The 22,235-nt window shown below is 39.8% G+C and overlaps 2 protein-coding genes across 3 annotated transcripts; both read right to left on the bottom strand.

The window, feature by feature from the left end:
• Positions 1-160: 160 nt before the first annotated feature.
• LOC121855860 lies at positions 161-15,402 on the bottom strand. 2 transcript variants are annotated; one of them, XM_042351024.1, is made up of 12 exons: positions 15,253-15,402; positions 14,111-14,247; positions 13,209-13,349; positions 12,801-12,913; positions 12,361-12,525; positions 10,673-10,790; positions 10,223-10,351; positions 9,722-9,858; positions 9,377-9,488; positions 8,530-8,693; positions 4,505-4,543; positions 161-648 (listed from the first exon to the last, which is right to left on the bottom strand). In XM_042351024.1, exons 1-12 carry the CDS (start codon positions 15,398-15,400, stop codon positions 519-521), a joined length of 1,533 nt encoding a protein of 510 aa, XP_042206958.1. In that variant the 5' UTR covers positions 15,401-15,402; the 3' UTR covers positions 161-518. The 2 variants fall into 2 exon arrangements, with proteins under 2 accessions (XP_042206958.1, XP_042206960.1); XM_042351026.1 differs by lacking the exon at positions 4,505-4,543.
• Positions 15,403-17,487: 2,085 nt separating this feature from the next.
• Positions 17,488-22,235, bottom strand: LOC121855868 (moesin-like). Its single transcript, XM_042351033.1, has 8 exons — positions 22,128-22,235; positions 19,845-19,891; positions 19,608-19,691; positions 19,258-19,353; positions 18,895-18,999; positions 18,625-18,725; positions 18,174-18,311; positions 17,488-18,030 (listed from the first exon to the last, which is right to left on the bottom strand). The coding sequence occupies exons 2-8, from the start codon at positions 19,857-19,859 to the stop codon at positions 17,847-17,849; spliced, it is 723 nt and encodes a 240-aa protein (XP_042206967.1). The 5' UTR covers positions 19,860-19,891; positions 22,128-22,235; the 3' UTR covers positions 17,488-17,846.

The following is a 22,235-nucleotide window of genomic DNA, read 5'->3' as shown; positions in this document are numbered from 1 at the left end:
AATCCTTCCTTAAGCCAAGGATAAGGAAGTGGCACCATCCATCTCAGTGACAACACACAAACACTGAACTTTTATAAGTACAAATAAAAAAAAATATAAATAAGTCTACCACCACATACAATGAACACGTTCCACATATCTGGTATACAAAGTCCTATACTGATTTGTTCTAAAAATATGATTTACTGCCTGATTTCCCAGGAGTCCAACTATGAGATCAAGTTTTACTCTCCCTCCACACACCATCAATTCACTGTTCAATACAAACTAAAGTCTTCACTAGTTTTACAAATAAGTTATAATTAACAGTGACTATTTCTTTTTATTTTTTAATTCTACCACTAAATCCAAATTTATAAAGATATTAATTATTGGTAGGTTATTTCAAATTGAGTGCAGACATTAAGAGAAAAAAAATTCAATAGCAAAAAATATGACAAATCTATACATGGAATGCATCTCTCACAAGTCCATCAAAATGTTATATTAAACAGAAATGATAAATAAAAGTTAATAACTTAGTCCTTAAGTGCCCTGTACAGTCTGGTGGCTTGTCGCTGAATTTCTGGGTCCTCTTGATCATCAATTAAAGCTTGTGTTTGTGCCAGCAGACGATCTCGCACATTGACTCCAAACAGACGAGCATACCTGTGGGCACACGTGCAATGATCAACAGGTATCACTTGTTACAGTGACTGAAATATAAATCAACTTATAATTGCATAGGTGACAAAGTTAATCTGGGAATATTGTACAGCAGGCATGGGCAACCTCTCCTCAGTCATGGGCCACATTACAATTTAGGCATTTTTCTGCGGACTAACCCACCAAAATTTATATTCTACTTAACCCAAAAGTATTGTTAATATTGTATTAGCATGGACAGTGAAGCAGTTTATCGTCACGTCCACCTAACAATATTTTCAGTTTACAATCACAATCTTTTTCCCATTTATGAAACAAATCTATCATAATAATTTTTTAAGTGACATGGTGCATCCCAGAGTGCTAAGAGAGTTGAGCAACGAGCTTGCCAAGCCCCTGAAGATCCTGTTCTGTAAATGCCTGGAAGAACAGAGGGTCCCCAGTGAACGGAAAATGGCTTTATGCAAGTCCTATCTTCAAGAAGGGCGATCATCACTCCACGAACAACTATAGACTGGCGAGTCTGACCAGCATAGTATGTAAAGTACTTGAGAGTATTATCAGAGATGCCGCGATGGAGCAGCTACTACGAAACAACCTTGTAAAGGATTGCCAACATGATTTTATGTCGGGGCGCTCCTGCTTAACACAACTGCTTAAGGTATTGGATATTTAGACCCATATTCTGAACGGGGTGATAATATCGACAATACAATATATACCTAGATTTTGCCAAGGCTTTCGACAGTGTACCCCATGAAAGGCTGAAAATCAAACTGGAAGGGTACGGAATTCGGGGAAAAGTCCTAGCATGGATAGAAGACTTTCTACATGACCACAAGCAGTGTGTGGTGGTTAATGGCACATAATCATCATCTGTACCTGTCACAAGCGGGTTACCACAGGGAAGTGTATTGGGCCCGCTGTTATTTGTTTGTTCCATAAATGACATGCCTGACGCTGTACACTCCTCCACACAAATGTTTGCGGATGACGCCAAGTTATTTCGGGAAATCAAGAACCAAGCGGACTGTGAAGAGCTGCAGAAGGATCTCTGTGAGCTCCAAGAATGATCGAAGAAATGGCTGTTCAGATTCAATGTCACGAAGTGTAAGAGGATGCGCCTGGGGCGTACCAACGGTAAGGAGACATATCATATGTCCCAACGGGATGAAGAAACTGCACTCTTTGAGATTGAATGTGAGAAGGACCTAGGTGTGTATGTTGACAATGAGCTGAAGTTCTCAGGCCATTGCAAGAAGAAGGTAAATCAAGCAAATAAATTATTAGGTCTTATAAGTAGGTTGTTCAGATATCTAGACGGTCTGTCCCTCGTAATGATCTTCAGAGTGAAGCGCTTCCCCATCTGGAGTACTGTCACCCCGTCTGGTCCCCGAGATATACTAGGGACTGTCAGTTGATTGAAAATGTTCAAATGAGGGCCACCAGACTGGTGCCTGCACTTCAGCACCTCAACTACCCTGAGAGATTGGAGCGCTTGAACTTGCCTAGCTTATACTACAGGCGGGCAAGGGGCGACCTATTTGAGGTGTATAAGCATCTCAAGGGGCACTACTCAGTTGAGTGTCCTTGCCTGGAGCTGGCAGACACTCTCCTCATAAGGGGTCACAGCTCAAAGTTGAAGAAGCCGCAGGTCCAGAAAACTGTGAGGGCAAACTTTTTCGGAGTGAGAGTTGTGAACTCTTGGAACTATCTGCCAGAAAGTGTTGTGACACTGGAGCAGGTTCAGGTACATTCAGGAGCCGGTGCATGCCTAGTACTTGCCAACAGTGAGTAACAGAGATGTGACTGATCGCCCAAGCGACTAACAAGCCGATCAGTGGAGAAGAGGATAGAAGTAAAAATGTTTATGTTTCTTGGCATTTAACAGAAGATGAGTGAAGCAGTCTGTGAATATGTCGATTTTCCTATAGTTACAGGATTTTTCTTACTTATGAGACACACCCACCAGAATAATGCCAATGTTAATATTGGCATATGAGGAACTACATCTTAATATAGGTACTCCTGATTCCGAATCTATGGTCCACGATTTGATTGCGTGGTAATTAGTGGCCTCCCAGCTATGTGCACTTGATATTAGGAGATATTCTAAGATCAATAGTAATTACTTTTTACTATACAAAAATGTCTGAGTACAATACTGTACTGCATTAAAGAAAAAGTATTGCAATTTTCTGAAGAAAAGGGGGAGGTCCAGACCCCCAGGACACCCCCCCCTCCCCCCAGATCTGCCCTTGCACTTAGACTTACCCAACCTTAGTTAATTCCCAAGTGACCCACTGCCACATAGCAGTTAATTCATCAAACAGAAACTGTCAAACTTGACCCGTAAACTAAAACAAAGTTAAAATGTTTATAGTGTTGAAGACTATATATGCTTATTTCACCATTACATTTTCGTAATTACTTACTCTTAGGTAATGAAACAGAAACGAATTGCGTGTGATGATTATTCCTTTAATAAATATTGCTTTACTCACCATAAAATGGCTGCATCTACCCGAATCGCGAATCACATTAAATAGAATTTCTCAATAACTGCACGGGCTGCACAAACACATGTTCCGGGCCACATGCGGCCCATGCCTGTTGTACAGCTATGCTGAGAATAAAATTGGAACATGAAATACAGTTGTTGCATGAGATCAGGAAGTAGAGGAGCCTGCAAGTACTGTAATGGAGCCTGCAAGTACTAAATATACTGAGGGTGTAGAAACAGAAGACAAAATATCAAGAAGTGTTAGAGAATTGGCACACTGCATAATTTTAAGTAGAGAAGTGAGAGACAATTGGTTTAATGACTAGACTTACATTGTTTTAGGAAGTGATGTGTCAGCAAGATTACCTATAAGTACTGTACTGTATATAAAACTGTACTGATCATGTATGTTCTGTGTGTCAGAGTTACTGCACATGGACCACTCTAGTGTGAATGCAGAGAAGATAACAGGATACATATAAAAAGACTCAAAGCTGCCTCCTAAAACCACTGATCAGTGCAAAACTAACCAACCAAACTCAACCGAAAAACTCACCAGGTGTGGAGTGTCTATATCTGTAATTCTTCTGTTTGTTTTTTAAGACCATTTTCTATATGCAGGTGTAGTGTACTTGACAAAATATTGAAAATTATCTATCTCTGTTTACCAGTTACAATCTACGATAATATATGCAACATACAAAATCACTAATTAATATAAATTTAGAGTTCACAATTGTGTAATTTACTTCCTTAAGTGTGAGACCTTATCTAATGGTCTTGTAGGAGTGTGGGAGGATATAAACAGTTCTCTCTTGTAAATAAACTACAGTACTTGCTTATACTGTACATCTGCTAGCTACCTGGTGTCTGCAGTCTAGTGCACAAAGTCGTGAAGCTCCCTCATAAATACACCAGCCAGCATCACTGCATCTGTATGACCTGCTCATCCACTCTACTGACTTGCTACATACACATTTTGTTAAATTTTCAGTCACTCCACCAATTGCACCATTTCCAAAACTCACAACAGACTGGGTCATACAGACTGTCCTCCAGTACTTCACTAACAATACTGTACATGTCTTCATAGTCAACATTCATTCCGACTGATAAGTTCTATATACAGGTGACCCATGCAAGGAATATTTGAAAATTTGCCTCAATAATCCCAGATTTACTTTTATTGTGTAAAAATTTAGTTAAGAGAACATTTTGATGCACTGAGTATGTACAGCACTTGTGTCTCCAACCAAATATTCACCTAATTGTCATACTTTACGTGAGCGAGACTTCCACTGCCAGTAGAGGGAAGCAAGAGTGGTCTTACGGATAGGAACACGTGTTGCAACTCACCTGTCGCCTCGCATGCTTGTGGGGGAAGCATCAGCGTGTCTGCAACATACAGTCATGCATCAGCAATGCGACAGGTTCACAGTGCAAACTGTGTGGATTTGCAGTACAGGACAAAGTGGACAAAATTTACATGTTATAAATGTTACACAATTATCATTACTATTGCTTACCATAAGCAAAGTACTTTTGCAAAAGTTTCTGTAAATGTTGAAGAATCTGTGGGTGCACAGACTACACTGTCTGGATGAGGTTCTGCACGAGTCACCTAGCTAGGTATACAGTATAGCAGGAAAAGATGAACTGAATAAAGAGGTAACGGTAGGATATGGCCTATCTTAGGTACAGTAGTAAGAAGTCATGCAAAGTTCAGTAAATAAAATAATATCTCTTCTATCATGCTAACTTCTACAAACTTAGGATGATATATGCAAATTATCCTTAAAATGACACAATCAAAATCTGTCATCAAACACACAAGTATGCATCTCACAAACTATCCTGCTGACTAGTGATGGCATGTGAAAATATTCCTCTAGGAAACATAACCATCATGAAAATGAACCCCTCATCCATACAAGATTGGTTGATTTTTAAAAAGAAAAGTGAAATTAATTTAAGTGGTATGAAGTCCTGAGTACAGTAATGTAGCATTATTGAGGAAATCTAAACAGCCACTTCTACATGGCAGCTGAACAGATCAACAAGCAGGTAAAGAATATACAATGGATGGATAAAGGCAGAGTCTACAATCTCGCACTGTTCCAAAGGAGGATTGTAAACTTAAGCACAGTAAGAAAATCATTCCAATCTTGCACCAAGTCTCATTCCAATCTTGCACCAAGTCTCATTCCAATCAATAAATCCTTACACCATCCATCTATCTATTCAATCAATCAATGTTTCTATTTGAGCTCATGTGACGTCTCAGATCCTGCTATAAGGGACAGAACACATACAAGAAACTGTTCATGTCATTCAATCTAAAACATCACCCACCTAGCCTGCCTTATTCCCAAACACATTCATGAGATCTTTTCTGTGTCTACCCTTCCACCTACCTTCCTATTTCATTATTCAGGTTGTCTCCCATTCACCCAAGCACCATCTATGGTATTTCTATATCACCTACTTATAAATTAACACGACATTACTCCCATCCACTTACTCTGAACTTACACTCTTCTCATCCACTTACTCCTAACCACTCAAACTATCCAACCAGGAGTGAACTAATAACAATGGCTTTAAATTAGACAAATTTAGATTTAGGCGCGAAATAGGTAAACATTTGGTTTGGAAATAGAGTAGTGGATGAATAGAACAAGTTACCAAATATCATCATTAACTCGAATATGCTGGATAGCTTCAAACATAGGTTGGATGGATATATGAGCAATAGGGGTTGGGTGTAAATGGGACTGTCCAGTATGGGTCAATAGGCCCATTGCAGTTTCCTCCATTCTTATGTACCTCTTCCCTATATCTATCTACCTCTCTTTTATTCAGTTGCCTCTCTCTCTCTCTCTCCTCACTCAAGTGTGTGTGTGTGTGTGTGTGTGTGGAGCCCATTTTCATCACACCTTGCCAAGAGCCCACACCAACACAACATTTCATCTGCCACTGTGGGTTGCATCTATGACCTTTGCTTTCTTTAACACACCTTTACTATATTCCATTTATTCCTCTATATCCTCATTCCTCCCACTGGCCAGTCATCTTACACCAGAATAACCTCCCCCTCCAAAAAAAAATAAATAAATAAATAAAAATAATCCACGACACTTCAACTTCTCTCTCGCAATACAACATTCTTAATGGTACCCCAGAGACTCTTTAGTCATACAGGTATTATTTCTTATAAGGTATTTTGTGCTGTCATTATCCTACATAGCTGAAAATAAATCAAAGCTGAAAGTATATACCAAAAATGAATAAGAGAGAATAGAAATGATATCTTCCCCTGGCAGCAAGACCTAGTTAACTTAAGGTACTAACACACAAGAGCAAATATTTTACACACACGATTATTTTCTTTGCTCGAGACACAAATTAATACCTGGTGGGTATGAATCTACTCCACCACTGGCCACACTGATGTCACAAAGCTCAAAACTGATGGATAGAGAAATACACACCGCTCGGCCATCAGCCTCGGGTGTTGGCTGGTAGACCTTAGTGAAATTGTAATGTGTGAGAGCCTTTAGGATATGACAACATAACTCAACAGTTGCCCCTTCAGTGATATGGTAAATAACATAAAACTACCCCTTCAGTGATCTACTAAAACCACATAATATCTCCACATTCTACAAGGACTGTTTAAAAATAGGAGGAGAAAATGTTGAAAGTGTCTCAGTTAATTCATACATTTAGAGCAGCACTACATCACACAAAACATATTACATCTGGTGACAATATGACCATCACACTACTATGTTACCTGCCTGGGTTCCATGCAACGTACAAGAAATACATAAATGAACACAAATTTCCTACATATAGGCTCTGTTTTTTATTTATTTATTTTTATTTATTTTTTTTTATTTTTTTTTTATTTTTTATCTAGACTGAAGTGACGTCTCTTGATAACGAGACAGGGAAAAGGTTCGAACACAAAGCCAACAAGTACTAGCCTGAAATCAGAGAAGCACAAATACCATACAGTTACATAATAATTTAAAACACAACACTAATGACAACCACACGTACAATAACTAGCTACTGTACATACATAACTGATAAGTGAGACTAATCAAAATGAGCACAGCTACCGGGTACACTTGAAGTTAAATATTCACGATAAAGTATAATAATATCCCTACCATACTCAAAGTTATGTCTCAATTGCTTTAAAATTCATCTACTTATCAAGAAGACTATTTGCATCACACACACATAAATGGGGCATCCATATTCAATCTCGTTTAAAACAGCTCGTCATGCTCATCATCACTACAAAAAAAAAAACTACTACATACAACGGTTTAGCTACAGCAAAATAATTCTGCATTTAGGAGATGCAAATACAGTACTCCCCCCGTCTCCAGCTTGTACTACACAAAAGTGAGTTGCTATAAAAGGGAAAGAAATAATAAAAAGGACAAATTAGAACATTGTAAAACCTTCCTTTCATAACCTGAGGTGAGCCACACTGGGGAATACCAAACACATGCTTTACACTATTTGACATCTGGGTCTCCACCACAGACACACACACACACAAAACCTTTTAGTTTACAACCAACATTTGTATGAACAGGAAAGACAACTTTATCTTCCATCACCTCAAATTTCAGCTTTAAAACTTTAAACCCATCTCTGTCTACTATTACTACTCTGAAACTCTTCAATTCAACCTTTCCTCTTATAACACTGTAGACAACCTACCAATCAACCGTATTTGACTCCATACAAAAGCTTTAATATATCCCCGCATTACTCACAACATTCTAGACACGTGGTTAAGCTGGTGCTGATCTTCAAGTGTTTAGCATTTAGCAGCTAGTGGGTTACCTCATCCCCTTGAGTGAATAATATTGCACTAACGGTTTGTTCTATCATTGCTAAGCATATACAGTGAGTCTCTGGGTTGAGTGTATGGGTGGGGGTGTCCGGGAAGGTGAAAGTTGACAGGATATGTAGATTTGGGGATTGTTTCAATATGAAAAGGGTTGGGTACTGTACCTTTAAAAGCGTTAAGTAAATTAATCTCACAACTTTGGAAAGGATTTTGATTCAATAACTTTGGTGGAGATGTAGAAACTGAACACATTCAATATTAAGAACCAGACAGACACTAACACTTTCCTGGTGAGTCAAGAGCTACCCACCATAATCACACAACAAGGCATACTGTACAATCTTAATTTGGATTAATTACTTAAAAAATTAACATTCTCTATACTATATTACTATAAAAATATAATGAGGTAAAAACTTGGTTATAAATGAGACATAACTTTGGGGATTACATAACAAAGCTGGCAAGTGAGATACAGTACAGAACAGAGACCCAGCACACTCACATGGTGTCGGGTGCCGCTGCCTTGTCTTCCGGGGGCAGGTCAAGGCTTGGGTTGAGAGCATCCTCGCACACTGTATTTGCCAGGGTGGCCAACAAGGTCAGCACACGCAAGAGAATTGCCTCGTTGGTCGTTGATACCACTAATGAGCTCAGTTTTCTTGGACCCTAAAATAAAAGAATCTTATTCACTCTTTCTCAGTGTCATCTTCTAGTATGTGAAGATTGATCTGTGACATGGTTTCTAAAACACTATACACTTGTTTTGTCACTTCTCTGTACAATTAACCAAACATTATCTCTCTTACTGGTACTGGTATTCTTCTATCAAACATAAAAGAGAAAGAAAAACAATTTAGAGTACTGTAGGGTATGTAAAACAACCTCTGAAAAAAATATGATAATTTTTTTTATGACATTAATCATTCACGAACTGTACATTACTTCTGGCATCAAGGGACTTCTTCAATGCCCACAAGAAAGACACCTCAGATCTGTTCATTGTGCAAAATATCTCTATGTCTATGAGACTACAACCTCCATTCCCTTCATTCTCAGAATGAACAAAATCTATCTCCATCTACACTTGTTCTTGACTCAGTTCTCTGGTAGAAACACAATGCCTTGATTGCTTGACTTCTTTACTGTACAGCGTACTCTGATAACCCCATTTACATATAATATTGATGTCCAACGAACTGACCTAAAACGCCAGTGAGAAACAATCATCTGTCCAAGGTAACCCCCAAAAAGTAATTGTAAATGACTATCTTACCATAGCACAGCAAGGAATGAAACATGAGGAACAACAAGCATTATGGGTGGAGCAACTAGGACATCAACCTGTTTACCTCAGCTGCCAGCAGAGAGGGGATCATCTCACGGTTGCAAGACAGGTTGACTAACAGTCTTAAGCTCTGGAGTTGGATGTGGAGGTTAGGGCTATCCACAAGATGATACAGTCTGCCCAACAAACAAAAAATAATAATCCTTAATATTTGTTTTACAGTAAACGTTTTAGAAATTACTTGTTACGATCTTAATGAGTCAAATCAGAAAAATCTACATAAAGTTTTCTACAAGCTGCCAACTAACACAGCCATTTTACAGTATTTATCTTTACCCGTACCTTCCTGTCTATGTATAAACAAACAGCGGCCCCTTCCTGGACAACCATCTTACCTTAGATAACTTACCTGTGTAGTAGTGGGCAGTACTCATCATGCCACTCACTAATGGTAGCAATATTTGTGAGGACAACCAAGGAAGCCAGGCGGAGAGCATCGTCAGCGTGACTATTCTGAACGAACCCCATGAGGATGGGAAGGCAGTCCTGGAAAACATAGGAGACATCACTAAACTAAAATAAATTCATCATGAGAAGCTTCCTTTATCAGCAGGACACTATCACAAAGAAGTGGCTATAACAAGCTGCTCAGACACATTAACACAACTGCTTCCTGCCATATGTAATCGTTGCTGGTTTAGTTGTGTTCATACCACAAGACATTCTTACAACGCACAAGATTCTACTTGCAGCCAGCCCGGGTATTCTTTAACATCTTAGCTAAAAACCTTGCAGTGGTGAGAGTAAACATAGAACTTTGTGGATTACAGACAAGTATATAGGTACATAAAACAGATGGGATGCTCATCAGCTTAATAATTAGCAAAATAATAAAAATTAGTTCACTTACTTTGGCCTGTCGAATGTTTTCTTCTGATAAAACTACATTTCCCAGAGTTTGGACTGCTGGCAACCGAACTTCCGTGTCATCCAGCAAACTCGTCAACCGATGAATACAACCCATTTCTCGCAAAAAATCCTGGAAAGAGGACAATACACCACATTTAAGTAAAATATTACTCTTTTCACATGTGTCTGCAATGGATGATAATGAACTCCATACTAATCTTGGCCCAGTTTGTTGTTTATATTAACATCAACAAATTACAGTGTACAGTACAAACAAACGAGAAGAGTTCCCTCTGCTTTATTTCCTCTGAACTGATAACTGACTCTACCCATTAGTACCTAAGTTAAGGTATCAGGTTCCACCCACTTGTTGAGAATGGAGTGAGACTGAGATTGACATAAGAGATGTTACAATATAGTCTTTTACTAACAAACCAACATAAGTACTTACCAAATTAACACTGAAGGCAGCACAGTTGGCAATGGTGGCCAGGGTCCTCTCTACCAGTGACTTGTCTTCCGAGTATAACAGCGCTACCAGACTCTTAGCCTCGTAAGGTGTCAGCACCCTGCAACACACACACGCTCAGTTACGTACAAGAGTGCTGCCTGGTAGAGTACATAAGTTAATAAAACTGTTACTTCCTGCAAGACTCAACATTCTTCATAAAACAGAGTAAGAGTGAATGATTTCCATATTGATCACTTATTTAATATAATTTTGGACACCTTCAGAAAAGTACATACAATAGTCAAACCAACCAATAATTCAAACTACAGGAAAAAATCTATGGTAACCTATAGCTACCACCACCTTTGTATCAATGTTGCCATTTTGTTCAGAACTGCGGTAAATTAGTAGACTGTATACTGTACTGTACATAAACTTAACCAACATACAGGTATAAGCATTAAATATTACATAAATACATAGATAAATACTTAAACAGATGAGAGTGAATAAAGAACACTAATACTGTTACAATAAGGAAGAGAAATACACCACCAAATAGAGTAGCTAGGACAGCAGCGAACGAAATCACAATGGCTGTCGTGTGGTGTACGTGTGGACAGCGCTTAAATGGCAGTAGTTGTGGAACTCACAACTAAGTTTTTACAAGTAAATAAAGAACAACAGTGCATAGTAAGATAATGAGAAGACAAGACAGAAATTTAAACAAGAATAAATTAAATATAAGGACTGTATAGTATAGTGGACTCTACTCACCATCCACTCCCCAAACATATTTCCTCTTAACCTAAAAAAAAAAACTATAAAATAAGAAATGAAACAAGTAAACAATACAAAATAGGAAAACTCTAATTAAAAATAAAAGTAATACCAATGTTATTATAAGCTGCCCCAGTTACTGTGGTGGGGCACTAACACAACAGAAAAAAAATGCAACGTCTCCATCAAGAAAAGTTCATTCCAGTGTATGGAGAATTATTGGAACTAGATTAATATATCATCAGTTTATGTGATATGCATTTACAAAATTAGGCAATCGATCTAGTAAAAGACTGTCGGTATCCATTTAAGGTAAGAAAATGCCTTGCTGTGAGCTGCACTTACTATTATACCAATGTCAACCACAAGATTACCCTAAAGCCCCAACAGACTACAGTACAGTATACTCTTCTACACTGTAGTGTTGGCCTGTTTATCAGCAATCGAGCAAATTGTTTTTACCATGGATTCCGCCACTCCCAACACCCATGAAACATCCATTGACTGCTCACCTTGTCAGAGCACTTTCATACATTACTGTACTTGTAATGTGCATTGTTGCTAATACAATTTCTTTTAGACTTTATACCAACACCACTTGATCACTTCTTTCCTCTTATTTTTTATAGAATTTCCACAAATGCCTCAAAACAGCAGCTCACTTGCTGGTGGGCAGTGTGATATGGTTGGGAATGCATGACGTACACCATCCTAAACGGCAGTGTATGCATTATATTTTGAAGAGAATTTCTTACATGCCACTAAAGTCCTAATTTTATAAGAGGTTTACAGTACAGTATATGTGAATCATCACAAGTCAGACCATCGAAACTCGGGGCTTTACTGTGTTCAAGAAATCACTGAACACAACTTTAGTAAATTTAGTCTATCATTTATGCTGTACTGACCTGCCTCTACTGCTGAGGGTGTCAAGTCTCTGTGTTAACTCAGGTTTTGTGCTGTTGTACAGCTGCATTGCTTCTTCCTCCACTCTTCTCTGTCTCATCTTTCCATCCGGGTCATTGTTCTGCTCCGTTTTTTTCTTACGTAAGCTTCTGCGCACCCACTTAGGTCTGTACAGGGTACAGTAAGGTGAGGTTAGGTTTAGGAGTGGGCTACCCACTGATCTTTATGTTAAGGGAACATTAGTGGAGGAGTAAAAGTAGTTGGAAAGTTTAGAGATAAAAAACACAAGTTCAGATAAGTACTGTACAATACTGTACTACGAGGAACTAGACAAAAGGTTGAGCATTGTCTCTCACCACTCAAATATATCATCAGTGTAAACAGAAATGGCTGTACAGTACACTACAGGATATAACTACTGTAGAGAGGCAGCAAGACCTACCTGCAGGGTGAGCCATCTGGGGGTATGTGAGTGAGGTTCTCTGTTGATCTGGAGGTTATCAAGTGTCTCACATCAACAGGACTCAAGAGGCGGGGGGAATTCCAAGGTGAACACTGGAGATAAAAAAGTTAAATTGGAGGCAAATGAGCACAACAAAACAGGATCCTTAGAAGTAGTACACCAGTTGGCCATCACCGTCCAGTAGACTTGAACGGGGTATTTCTCCTGTTGATTAGTCTGCTACACTAGGGCCCCCATACTGTCCTTCAATAAAGCTTATGTTCTCAATATTTTTTCCCATCAAAAGTAAAAGCTGGTGTACCTGTCAGCTTTTCCTCACATACAATACTACAATATCACAAGAACAGTAATGCTTTACAGTTCTGTGTCAGCTACAGTATTTCTCACCTGTAAGCTCTTGGGGTCATGGATAGCAGAGTTGCGAGAGACAGCATGACCTGTATGACCTGCATGGCCATTGCCTGTCTGGATTGCTATGAATGTGTCGGCAAACTGACGCGCCTTCAAGTTCAACTCACGAATTCTCTCCTGAAAACAATACAAACTAGAGGTGTTTAATGTTCTCTTTAAAGGTAATTTTACACTAAGTTATTTATAAATCTTGTACAGGTATTTAGATATCAAAACAACGAGAAATCCTCAAGCAAAAAGTCAAGACAAAGTAAAAGATACAGTATTATTATAAGGCAAGTGAGTCATTATTGAATCACACATGTATCCATACATCCCTATGCTACAGTATCTCCCTCTCTCTCCATGATGCCATTCTCTCAACCACAGGCTTCCTCACTATTCATCACTTGTTATGTACTGATGTGTATAAATGTTTCGCACAACATTAAAGAAAAGAGTACAGTAATCGTATAAGACACATCCACGTAATTTTCACTGTAATAAAACTGTCAGAAGCTAGGAATAAATAAAATGAGATAATCAACACATCAACATACAACATCTGGGGACAGAAAGGTGGAGGACTGGCAGTGTACAGTTACCCACAAAAGTCCTGTCGCTTCTCCTGCTGTTTCACGAACCACGAGATTAAGACTTGTTAACCCAAATGCATTATTCTGTCCATAAAAGGTTTGGATTCATGACGTCTGAATCTCAGGGTTTGTGGTTCAGCCATGATATACAAATGGAGTAACCATTGACTAACCCATCCCCCTCTTGTGCTTTAGGAGAGGGGGGGCAGTGTACAGTTACTGTACTATATTATTACTTCACCTAACCTAACCTAGCCATACTGTTGCTCTGATAATAATAGACAAACCAGCAGCACTCCATACCTGAACTGTCTTTGGGCGTATGATGAGCTTCCCAGATGTGCCACTGACGTCCAAGTTCCCGAGGAGTGCATCTGTCTGCGTGGTCTGAGAAAGCCTTCGGAACACCACTCTCGATACCTCTGTCTCATCTTCGTCACCTGATGAATGGTAAACTTACAAAAGTCAAAAATTTTAACTTGAGTCAAATATAATGATGAAAACTTAAGACAAATATTATGACCCAATGAAAGTATTACCTGGGATAACAGACCATGGAGGGAGCTCAGACCTAATGGCTGAGAGGCTCACAGTTAAAGCATCAACCAGAAGCCTTATCTCGTGACAGGTTCCTTGACATCTTCATCCAGAATGGAGAAGAACAGAAAATAATGTTTCTTAATACTATATGTAGGTCCACTACCCCTACGGTGGGATATCTTACTCACGATATCTCAGTTATGGGTTATATGTTTTTTCTCTGTATAATACAATAAATACAATTATATCATTACTTCTATTAGATAAACAATAGGTTGGAAACATAGCGCCCCCCAAAAAAAAGCCTGTCAGGCTATTTTGCCATGACTGGTAATGTAGCATATTTGTAAATTTAACTGTTGGCCACAATGGAAATAAGTGTTTTGATTTTTTTTTATCCTCTGATTTGTATTACATTTACTACAATATATGATCAAGTGTTACTTATAAATGTTGTTCATACCTATATTGTACAGGTGATGAATACCCAATAAAATCAATCATACCCAAAACACTGAAGTTACGGTTCACTCCCACTAGTGTACCTCATGTTGCCTCGTGCTGACTGACTGTTGTACTGATCTGTATTAACTATTTTGCTTATGAGCCTTGTAACAAATAATGCGTTATAATCATGCCATCATCGTTCATGAGGGCAGGAACTGTGGTCGATCATGTCACTAACGTAATAACTGGCAGAGCGTGACAACACTTCATTCCACATTACTGACACTACTTAAACCTCAGCACAAAGCGTAAATACATTCATATTACCTTGTAAACTATTAAAACGATTAATATAATAACCTACATGCCTTGGTACGGTAAAACTTGACCCACCGAACATCCACACCCATTCAAGACGCTTCTATTACCACCAATTATCTCCCTTATCCATTACTTACGGAGGTCGTGTTTGCGCGCTAACTTTCTGCAAAAAGCTGTTTTAGCGTAAGAATATCCAACGTAGGCGAATCCTGCAAACACGGCCGAGCACAAAGCTACTTTATTCAAGGTTCGGTCCTGCAGTGACCCGCTTGCTGCAGACGACATCTTGCCTCCACCTCCTGTGTCTCCCAGGACAGCCACCACCACCACTCCCTCCACAGGATAAACTCAAACCCGTGAAGGAATAAGTCTTGTCTTTAAGTTATCTTAATTGACTCGCCTTTTCCCATACTTTATGATTATCAAATTAGGTGCGATTGTCACTACCCATGCGTACAATATTACTCAAAAGAATCAGCTAGACTTGTGGAATAATAGGGACTTTTATATATAAATCCCCACATCCTACAGGTAGAGCTAGATTTTTGCAAATTAATAGCAAAAAGTGGATTCTAATAGTCATAACTAAAATGAATATCATAACGTACGAGAAGAAAAATATTTCGGTATTTAAAATTGTCTGTTTGGTATTTAGACGCGACCTGCCAGCACCAATAAAACAAACACTACGTCTTCACTCTTCATATCAACCATTAATATATTTTGCATACATGAGAAAGTAAATAAATATAAAAAAAGATTTAGTTTGCTTTATTTAGATTACACACACCACAATTCAATATTGATGTCGTCTATCATCATAGGAAAAAATATCCCTGACGTCTCCCTGGCGGCAGGTGAGTAAACTATTACGTACACAAATAATATGTCAGTAGGTTGTTAAATGTTAACCATTTTGTTCTGATTATTACTATGCTTTAATCGTTTAATTATGTATGCATTCATCTAATTATTTATTTATCTATAACTAAATATCGGTTTAAAAGATAAACTTTCAAACTCATTAAGAAGTACAGCCACCCAGTCTGGTCCCCGAGATAGGCTCATGCTAGGGACAGACAGAAGGGACTGTCAGTGGGTGGAAAAGGAGGGACACCGGACTGTAGGCTGGCCAGACGTCTTGCTTTAGGCAGGATAGTCCTGCGTTTGAGCACTCTGTCCTGCGCCACCTCAAGCAAGACGGTAATTTGTCCTTCTCTTTTGGGCCTGTCTAAAAAGAATTATACAAATTACCTTACGTTTAGTGAAACAGTGGGAACTGAAGGCCACATTGAGTAGGCTACTTCCCTTAGTTTGTGAAGTAAGTTAATTTGGTTAGCATACAGTATGTTGTTCCAGCAGGAGTAAAAATGAATATTCATTTATTTCAGTTCTTTATTTATACTGTATGAATGCATGTATCATGTAACATAGGTCTATACAGTGCGTTTAAAAAAATTAAATTTTAGAAAAAACACAAAATAGCCTTCACTACATTATAGTGATATTTGACAAATCAACACTTCCAAGTATATTTTGTATATTTATACAACTTTTTTATATTTCAACCCATCATTAAACATGTTTAATTTAGGTTAAAAATAAGTGTCGTAAAAATTTAAAAAATGTCCTCCTTTTTGGAAATTTGGAAATGGCCACCCTACCGGGCAGTGCAGACTGGTGCCTGCGCTTCGGCACCTCAACTACCCTGAGAGATTGGAGCGCCTGAACTTGTTTAGCTTATACTACAGACGGGCAAGGGGCGACCTAAATGAGGTATATAAGCATCTCAAATGGGCACTACTTAGTCGGGTGTCCTTACTTGGAGCTGGCGGACGCTCGCCCCACAAGGGGTCACAGCTCAAGATTGAAGAAGCCGCAGGTCCAGAAAACTGTGAGGACAAACTTTTTCGGAGTGAGGGTTGTGAACTCTTGGAACAATCTACCAGAAAGTGTTGTGACGGCACCGAGTGTGAGCTCTTTCAAGACCAAACTTGACCAACACTGGAGCAGGTTCAGGTACATTCAGGAGCCGGTGCATGCCTAGTACTTGCCAACAGAGCGTAACAGAGACGTGACCGATCGCCCAAGCGGCTAACGAGCCGATCAGTGGTGAAGAGGATAAAAATAAAACGTAGAAAAAGACCAGCAATACTAATTCTGGGTAACTTACCGTTGGTGGGACGTGAGTACAGTACTGTTCTGATCACATTTTTAGCTGATATCTTTGTCTCGATCATCCCTATAGCTGGAGACTTAATTGTTCTTTTGCCCAAAGTAACACTTATACGCCATTTCTTCTTCTCTTCACATCACCCAAATACCCTTTTTGTTTTGGCTGTAGTTCGACTTTTAGGCATTCAAAGGTCAAATACTATAAAACAAATATTTAGAAATACAGTTCCCCCTCACATGTTAACCAATACAGATGAAATTTGGCAAAAAGCACTTGTTGAGAAGCTCTACAGTGGTAAAATTGACTCGTTTCCGTCTACCATGTCTTTATATTTTGTCCAACCTAGACACGGCCTGCAGTAAGATTTTATGACAGCTCTTACCGACAGGTACACACATTACAATTAAGGTTAAATTATATTGCGAGGATTATAGAGACCCACAAATGGGGATAGTGACACACCAACATTTCTTGTCATGTCATCATCGGCCAGATTAATGATGGTGTAGACATTTGGTGTTAATAATTCAGGAGTTATAAAGATACAGTGGTGGTTCAGATGGCGCTATGGAGGTAGTGGTGATGATGGGCATTAGCCAGGAACTGAAAGTCTTTGGTAAAGTTATTGTTGGGTCCCATGAAGGTGGTGGTGGAGATGTTCTTACACACATACTTGATCATCAGTTTCTTGCCGCTGGCCCACACTTCATCCACCTCTGAGAATGGGAAGTCGAATTTTCTGTCAACACAGGAAAAGAAAAGTAACAGTGGCGTGACCGATCATGAGGTGAGGTGACGCTGAGGACAACAGAACCACCTAGTGAAGTTTCTTTAACTCATATTACTTTACTATGGTGGGTTAAGTCTTACACGGGTACTGACCTGTTGTCGACAGTGAGAATGAGGCCAGTAAGTCCGACACTGACCCGGGCAGGAGTAGTGTCTTGAGGGCGAGTCATGAGGAAGTGCCACCATCCATACTCCGACATCATCTCTGCCTTGGTCAAATATTCTTCCACTCTACAATATAATAATGTGTTATATTATTCACTAATTCCAACAGGGGATGCATCTATGTACTGTACGTTGATCAAGTACCGAGCTACTCTACAACATTATATAGAACACGATTTTATAGTTCATAACATGAGGTACATCTCAGCAATAATTAATAACACAAATCAACTGACATCATCAATAGAGGCCAGGACACGGCATGAAACGGATGACCCCAGAGGAAAAACACATATACGTAGCTTCTGAGAGCCATGAGCCAACCCGCGTTTCTTGGATTCTACACACAGGAACTTATTTTTTGATCTCTGGGACTTACTTGTCGGCCTCAGCGAGCTCCTTGAAAACTGAAGATTCTTTAGACGAACACAGAATCTCTTCCGACTCGATGGCCACCCTCACCTGCACGTACACTATGGACTGTCCCCCGGGGTAATGGTTAGTATTCATCATACAAGATACCACTGTACGTTATCCTACTGGACAGAAATATCAGAATATAAAGTCAAACTGTGTGTGTGTGTGTGAGAGAGAGAGAGAGCCAGACAGACAGAAAGAGGGCCTGGTGGTGGAGGGAGGAGGGACTCACCTGAGCCACGGGGTCATCTAGGAGGGAAGGTTGCGGGGGAAAGATGACCACCTTGAGGAACATCACTATTGGGTCGTTCTTCTCACTCACCCTCTGAGACAATACCTGCAACACCACACACCTGTAAGTCCACACGTGTCTGCATCTCTGTGTGGAGTTCCTGTCTCTCTCTGCACACTGGCTACAATATTAACCACTGCTTTAACGAGGACAGTCTTTGACCGTTGGTCCTATCAGTTAACTTAAAGCACAAACGGTGGAAGTGTTTGTGATACTACTACAACAACAACAACAACTACTACTACTACTAATAATAATAATGCAGTAATAATAATAACGCGGATACTGGACTGGGTTGCATACCTTCTTGTCGTGAACGAGCCAATGCCAGAAGTTATCATCGTCTTTGTACTGCAGGCCAAACCATTCCTGCTCCTTCACCCCCACCTCTTCCAGCACCTGCCACCATATAGTGTTAGAATGCCATCAGTTGCCACCATAAAGTGATAGAACCTCATTATCTGTTACCATAAGTGTTGGAACCTCATTATTTGTTATTATAAAGGAAGAGAGAGAAAGACATTAAGAGAGCGAGCTAGAGAGAAAGAGAGAGAGCAAGATACATACAGCGAGTTTGGAAGAGAAACGTATTGAGAGGGAGTGAGCTAGAAAAAAAGAGAGAGCGAGCTAGAGAAAGAGAAGGAAGAGATTACCTGTGCAAGGAGTTCTCTGCCGACTGCCTTCTGGTCCATTACAACATGGTAGTCGTCCATCCCAGCATACACACAAATCTGCCACTGGAAGGATAGGGGCGTGTTAGCACTCTCGCTGTCTGACTTTCTCTCTAGATCGCAGTTTGCTTCTCTCTATCATTTTCTCATTCTTTCTTATCATCTGTCTTTTTCTCTATCTCTTGTTTTCTCTATGTAATACACAAAATAGACACTCACCACTTTCCGCACCATCACGACTGCTGCGTCACCTCACAGGGCAGCTCCTTTTGATGACGAAAATATTATTAGTTAATACTGTTATCTGCATATATATATATATATATATATATATATATATATATATATATATATATATATATATATATAAAGTCATATTAACAGTAAACACTGTCATTCACAAACAAATTTACAGTAATTGTAAGCATCGTCATTCACAAATACTCGCATTCATTCTCTTCGTAGTATCTGCATTTACCACAACGAATCGTACCACTGCTACGGTTCTGTTAATGTACCTGTTATATCTCTTAAGTGAGTCGAAAACTCTCTTAGATATCAAAGTAAGAGGATGCACCTGGGGCGTACCAACGGTAAGGAGGCGTATCATGTCCCGACGGGATGAAGAAACTGCACTATTTGAGACAATGTAAGAAGGACCTAGGTGTCTATGTTGCCAATGAGCTGAAGTTCTCGGGCCATTGCGAGAAGGTAAATCAGGCAAATAAATTATTGGGTCTTATAAGAAGGTCGTTCAGATATCTAGACGGTCCGTCCCTCGTAACGATCTTCAAGCGTGAAGTGCTTCCCCATCTGGAGTACTGTCACCCTGTCTGGTGCCCGAGGTATGCTAGGGACTGCCAGTTGATTGAAAATGTTCAATGGAGGGCCACCAGACTGGTGCCTGCACTTCGGCACCTCAGCTACCCTGAGAGATTGGAGCACCTGAACTTGCCAAGCTAATACTACAGACGGGCAAGGGGAGACTTAATTGAGGTGTATAAGCATCTCAAATGGGCACTACTCAGTCGAGTGTCCTCACTTGGAGCTGGTGGACGCTCGCCCCACAAGGGGTCACAGCTCAAGATTGAAGAAGCCGCAAGTCCAGAAAACTGTGAGGACAAACTTTTTCGAGTGAGGGTTGTGAACTCTTGGAACAATCTACCAGAAAGTGTTGTGACGGCACCGAGTGTGAGCTCTTTCAAGACCAAACTTGACCAACACTGGAGCAGGTTCAGGTACATTTAGGAGCTGGTGCATGCCCAGTACTTGCCAACAGAGCGTAACAGAGACGTGACCGATCGCCCAAGCGGCTAACGAGCCGATCAGTGGTGAAGAGGATAAAAAAAAGTCTTGTGTCACTCGCCAAGTTTCCACAATCTTCAGTTATGTGGAAAATAGAGCGCGTGATCGTAAGAGTTCGTTCTTCTCTTGTGAGGTATTATTGTAGCCTGATCTGAGCTGACCAAGGGAGGTAAAACTATACACACTACTGTAGCTGTGGGAGTTATGGCAACCATATCTTTATTCCAATAACCAAAATAAAACAAGTGAATTCTGCCATGCCCATACACTGCGTCTGTCAATATATTATGTATTTACAGTCAGTGCGTGTGTGTCTTGTTGTTTTAGGTCTGGTGAAATCAGCTGCTTTCCCTCCCTTATTTGAGTATCACCCATCGTTTCTGCGTGTGTGGTGAGGTGCGCGTTAGCAGTGGTACTCTAAACACTGCACGTTTTTTTACAATAACAAGAGCTAGAAGATAGAAAACCATCAACTCAAGTCTAAAGAAGATGAGGAAAAGGTGGACGGCGAACAGAACCACCCAAACTAATATAATCCTGTGGTTTATTTTGGCGTCTCTTAACGCTGCAATGTGTTTACTATTCAAGCTGCAATAGGTTATATACTTTTAATCTTTGTAACACCCTGCAAAAAATAATAACTGAATGATTTTTTACCGTTTTCCACTGGCAAAGGAGTTTATTTTACGTACGGCTTTGCGCAGCCAAAGACCACTAAATTCTTTGTAATGGTCGTTACCTTAATGTGTTATATGGCTTGTTACTCATAAGCAAGTCTGGGGCGTGTACACGTGAGGTACGGTCAGGATCGTCAAGTCTGCCGGCTGCAAATGATGTGTTTAACCATTACACGATAGAACTGCAATGAATTATTATTATTATTATTAGTGGTGTTACTATTATTAGAACTTAGGATAGGAAACTTCGAATAAATCAGTTTGCTGCAACTTCGCTTTTCGTTTAAACTGGAAAATAATTCCGCATTGCTGGGCCTTCTCTCTCTCACCCTTGATACTCACTGCCATCTACACCCATTTGACAGTAAAGTGACTGGACCTGCCTGGCAAGGACACAGCGCTTGGCAGTTACTAATGAAGTGACTACAGGAACTTATAAACTGCACTGTGTGGTACTTAATCCATAGCTCTCACACGCATCAGTTCACGCACTGGCTCACTATGCTGTCACTTCACTTACTGTGTACTTATTGATGGCTGCAATTAATTGTTCCCAGAGTAACTGTTGACTGGATACTGAGTAGTGGTGTGTGTAGACTGTAGAATGCGTGAGTGTCAAGAGAGGTGA

The sequence above is a fragment of the Homarus americanus genome, unplaced genomic scaffold, assembly GCF_018991925.1.
Source record: "Homarus americanus isolate GMGI-L3 unplaced genomic scaffold, GMGI_Hamer_2.0 scaffold1723, whole genome shotgun sequence".
NCBI classification, from domain to species: domain Eukaryota; kingdom Metazoa; phylum Arthropoda; class Malacostraca; order Decapoda; family Nephropidae; genus Homarus; species Homarus americanus.
The sequence above is the reverse complement of the archived record's forward strand: the minus strand, read 5'-3'. Positions and strand labels throughout refer to the sequence as shown.

Bases quoted from the DNA above. Each gene is read 5' to 3' on its own strand.
- LOC121855860 (XM_042351024.1), bottom strand. From the start codon at position 15,400: ATGTCGTCTGCAGCAAGCGGGTCACTGCAGGACCGAACCTTGAATAAA. The intron at 10,352-10,672 runs GTAAGTACTTAT...TCCTCTTTCCAG, and splicing joins CTGCCTTCAGTGTTAATTTG to GATTTTTTGCGAGAAATGGG. The intron at 9,489-9,721 runs GTAAGTTATCTA...TTTGTTGGGCAG, and splicing joins TACTGCCCACTACTACACAG to ACTGTATCATCTTGTGGATA.
- LOC121855868 (XM_042351033.1), bottom strand. The intron at 18,726-18,894 runs GTGAGTCCCTCC...CCCGGGGGACAG, and splicing joins TAGATGACCCCGTGGCTCAG to TCCATAGTGTACGTGCAGGT. The intron at 18,031-18,173 runs GTCAGTACCCGT...CTGTGTTGACAG, and splicing joins ATTCTCACTGTCGACAACAG to AAAATTCGACTTCCCATTCT.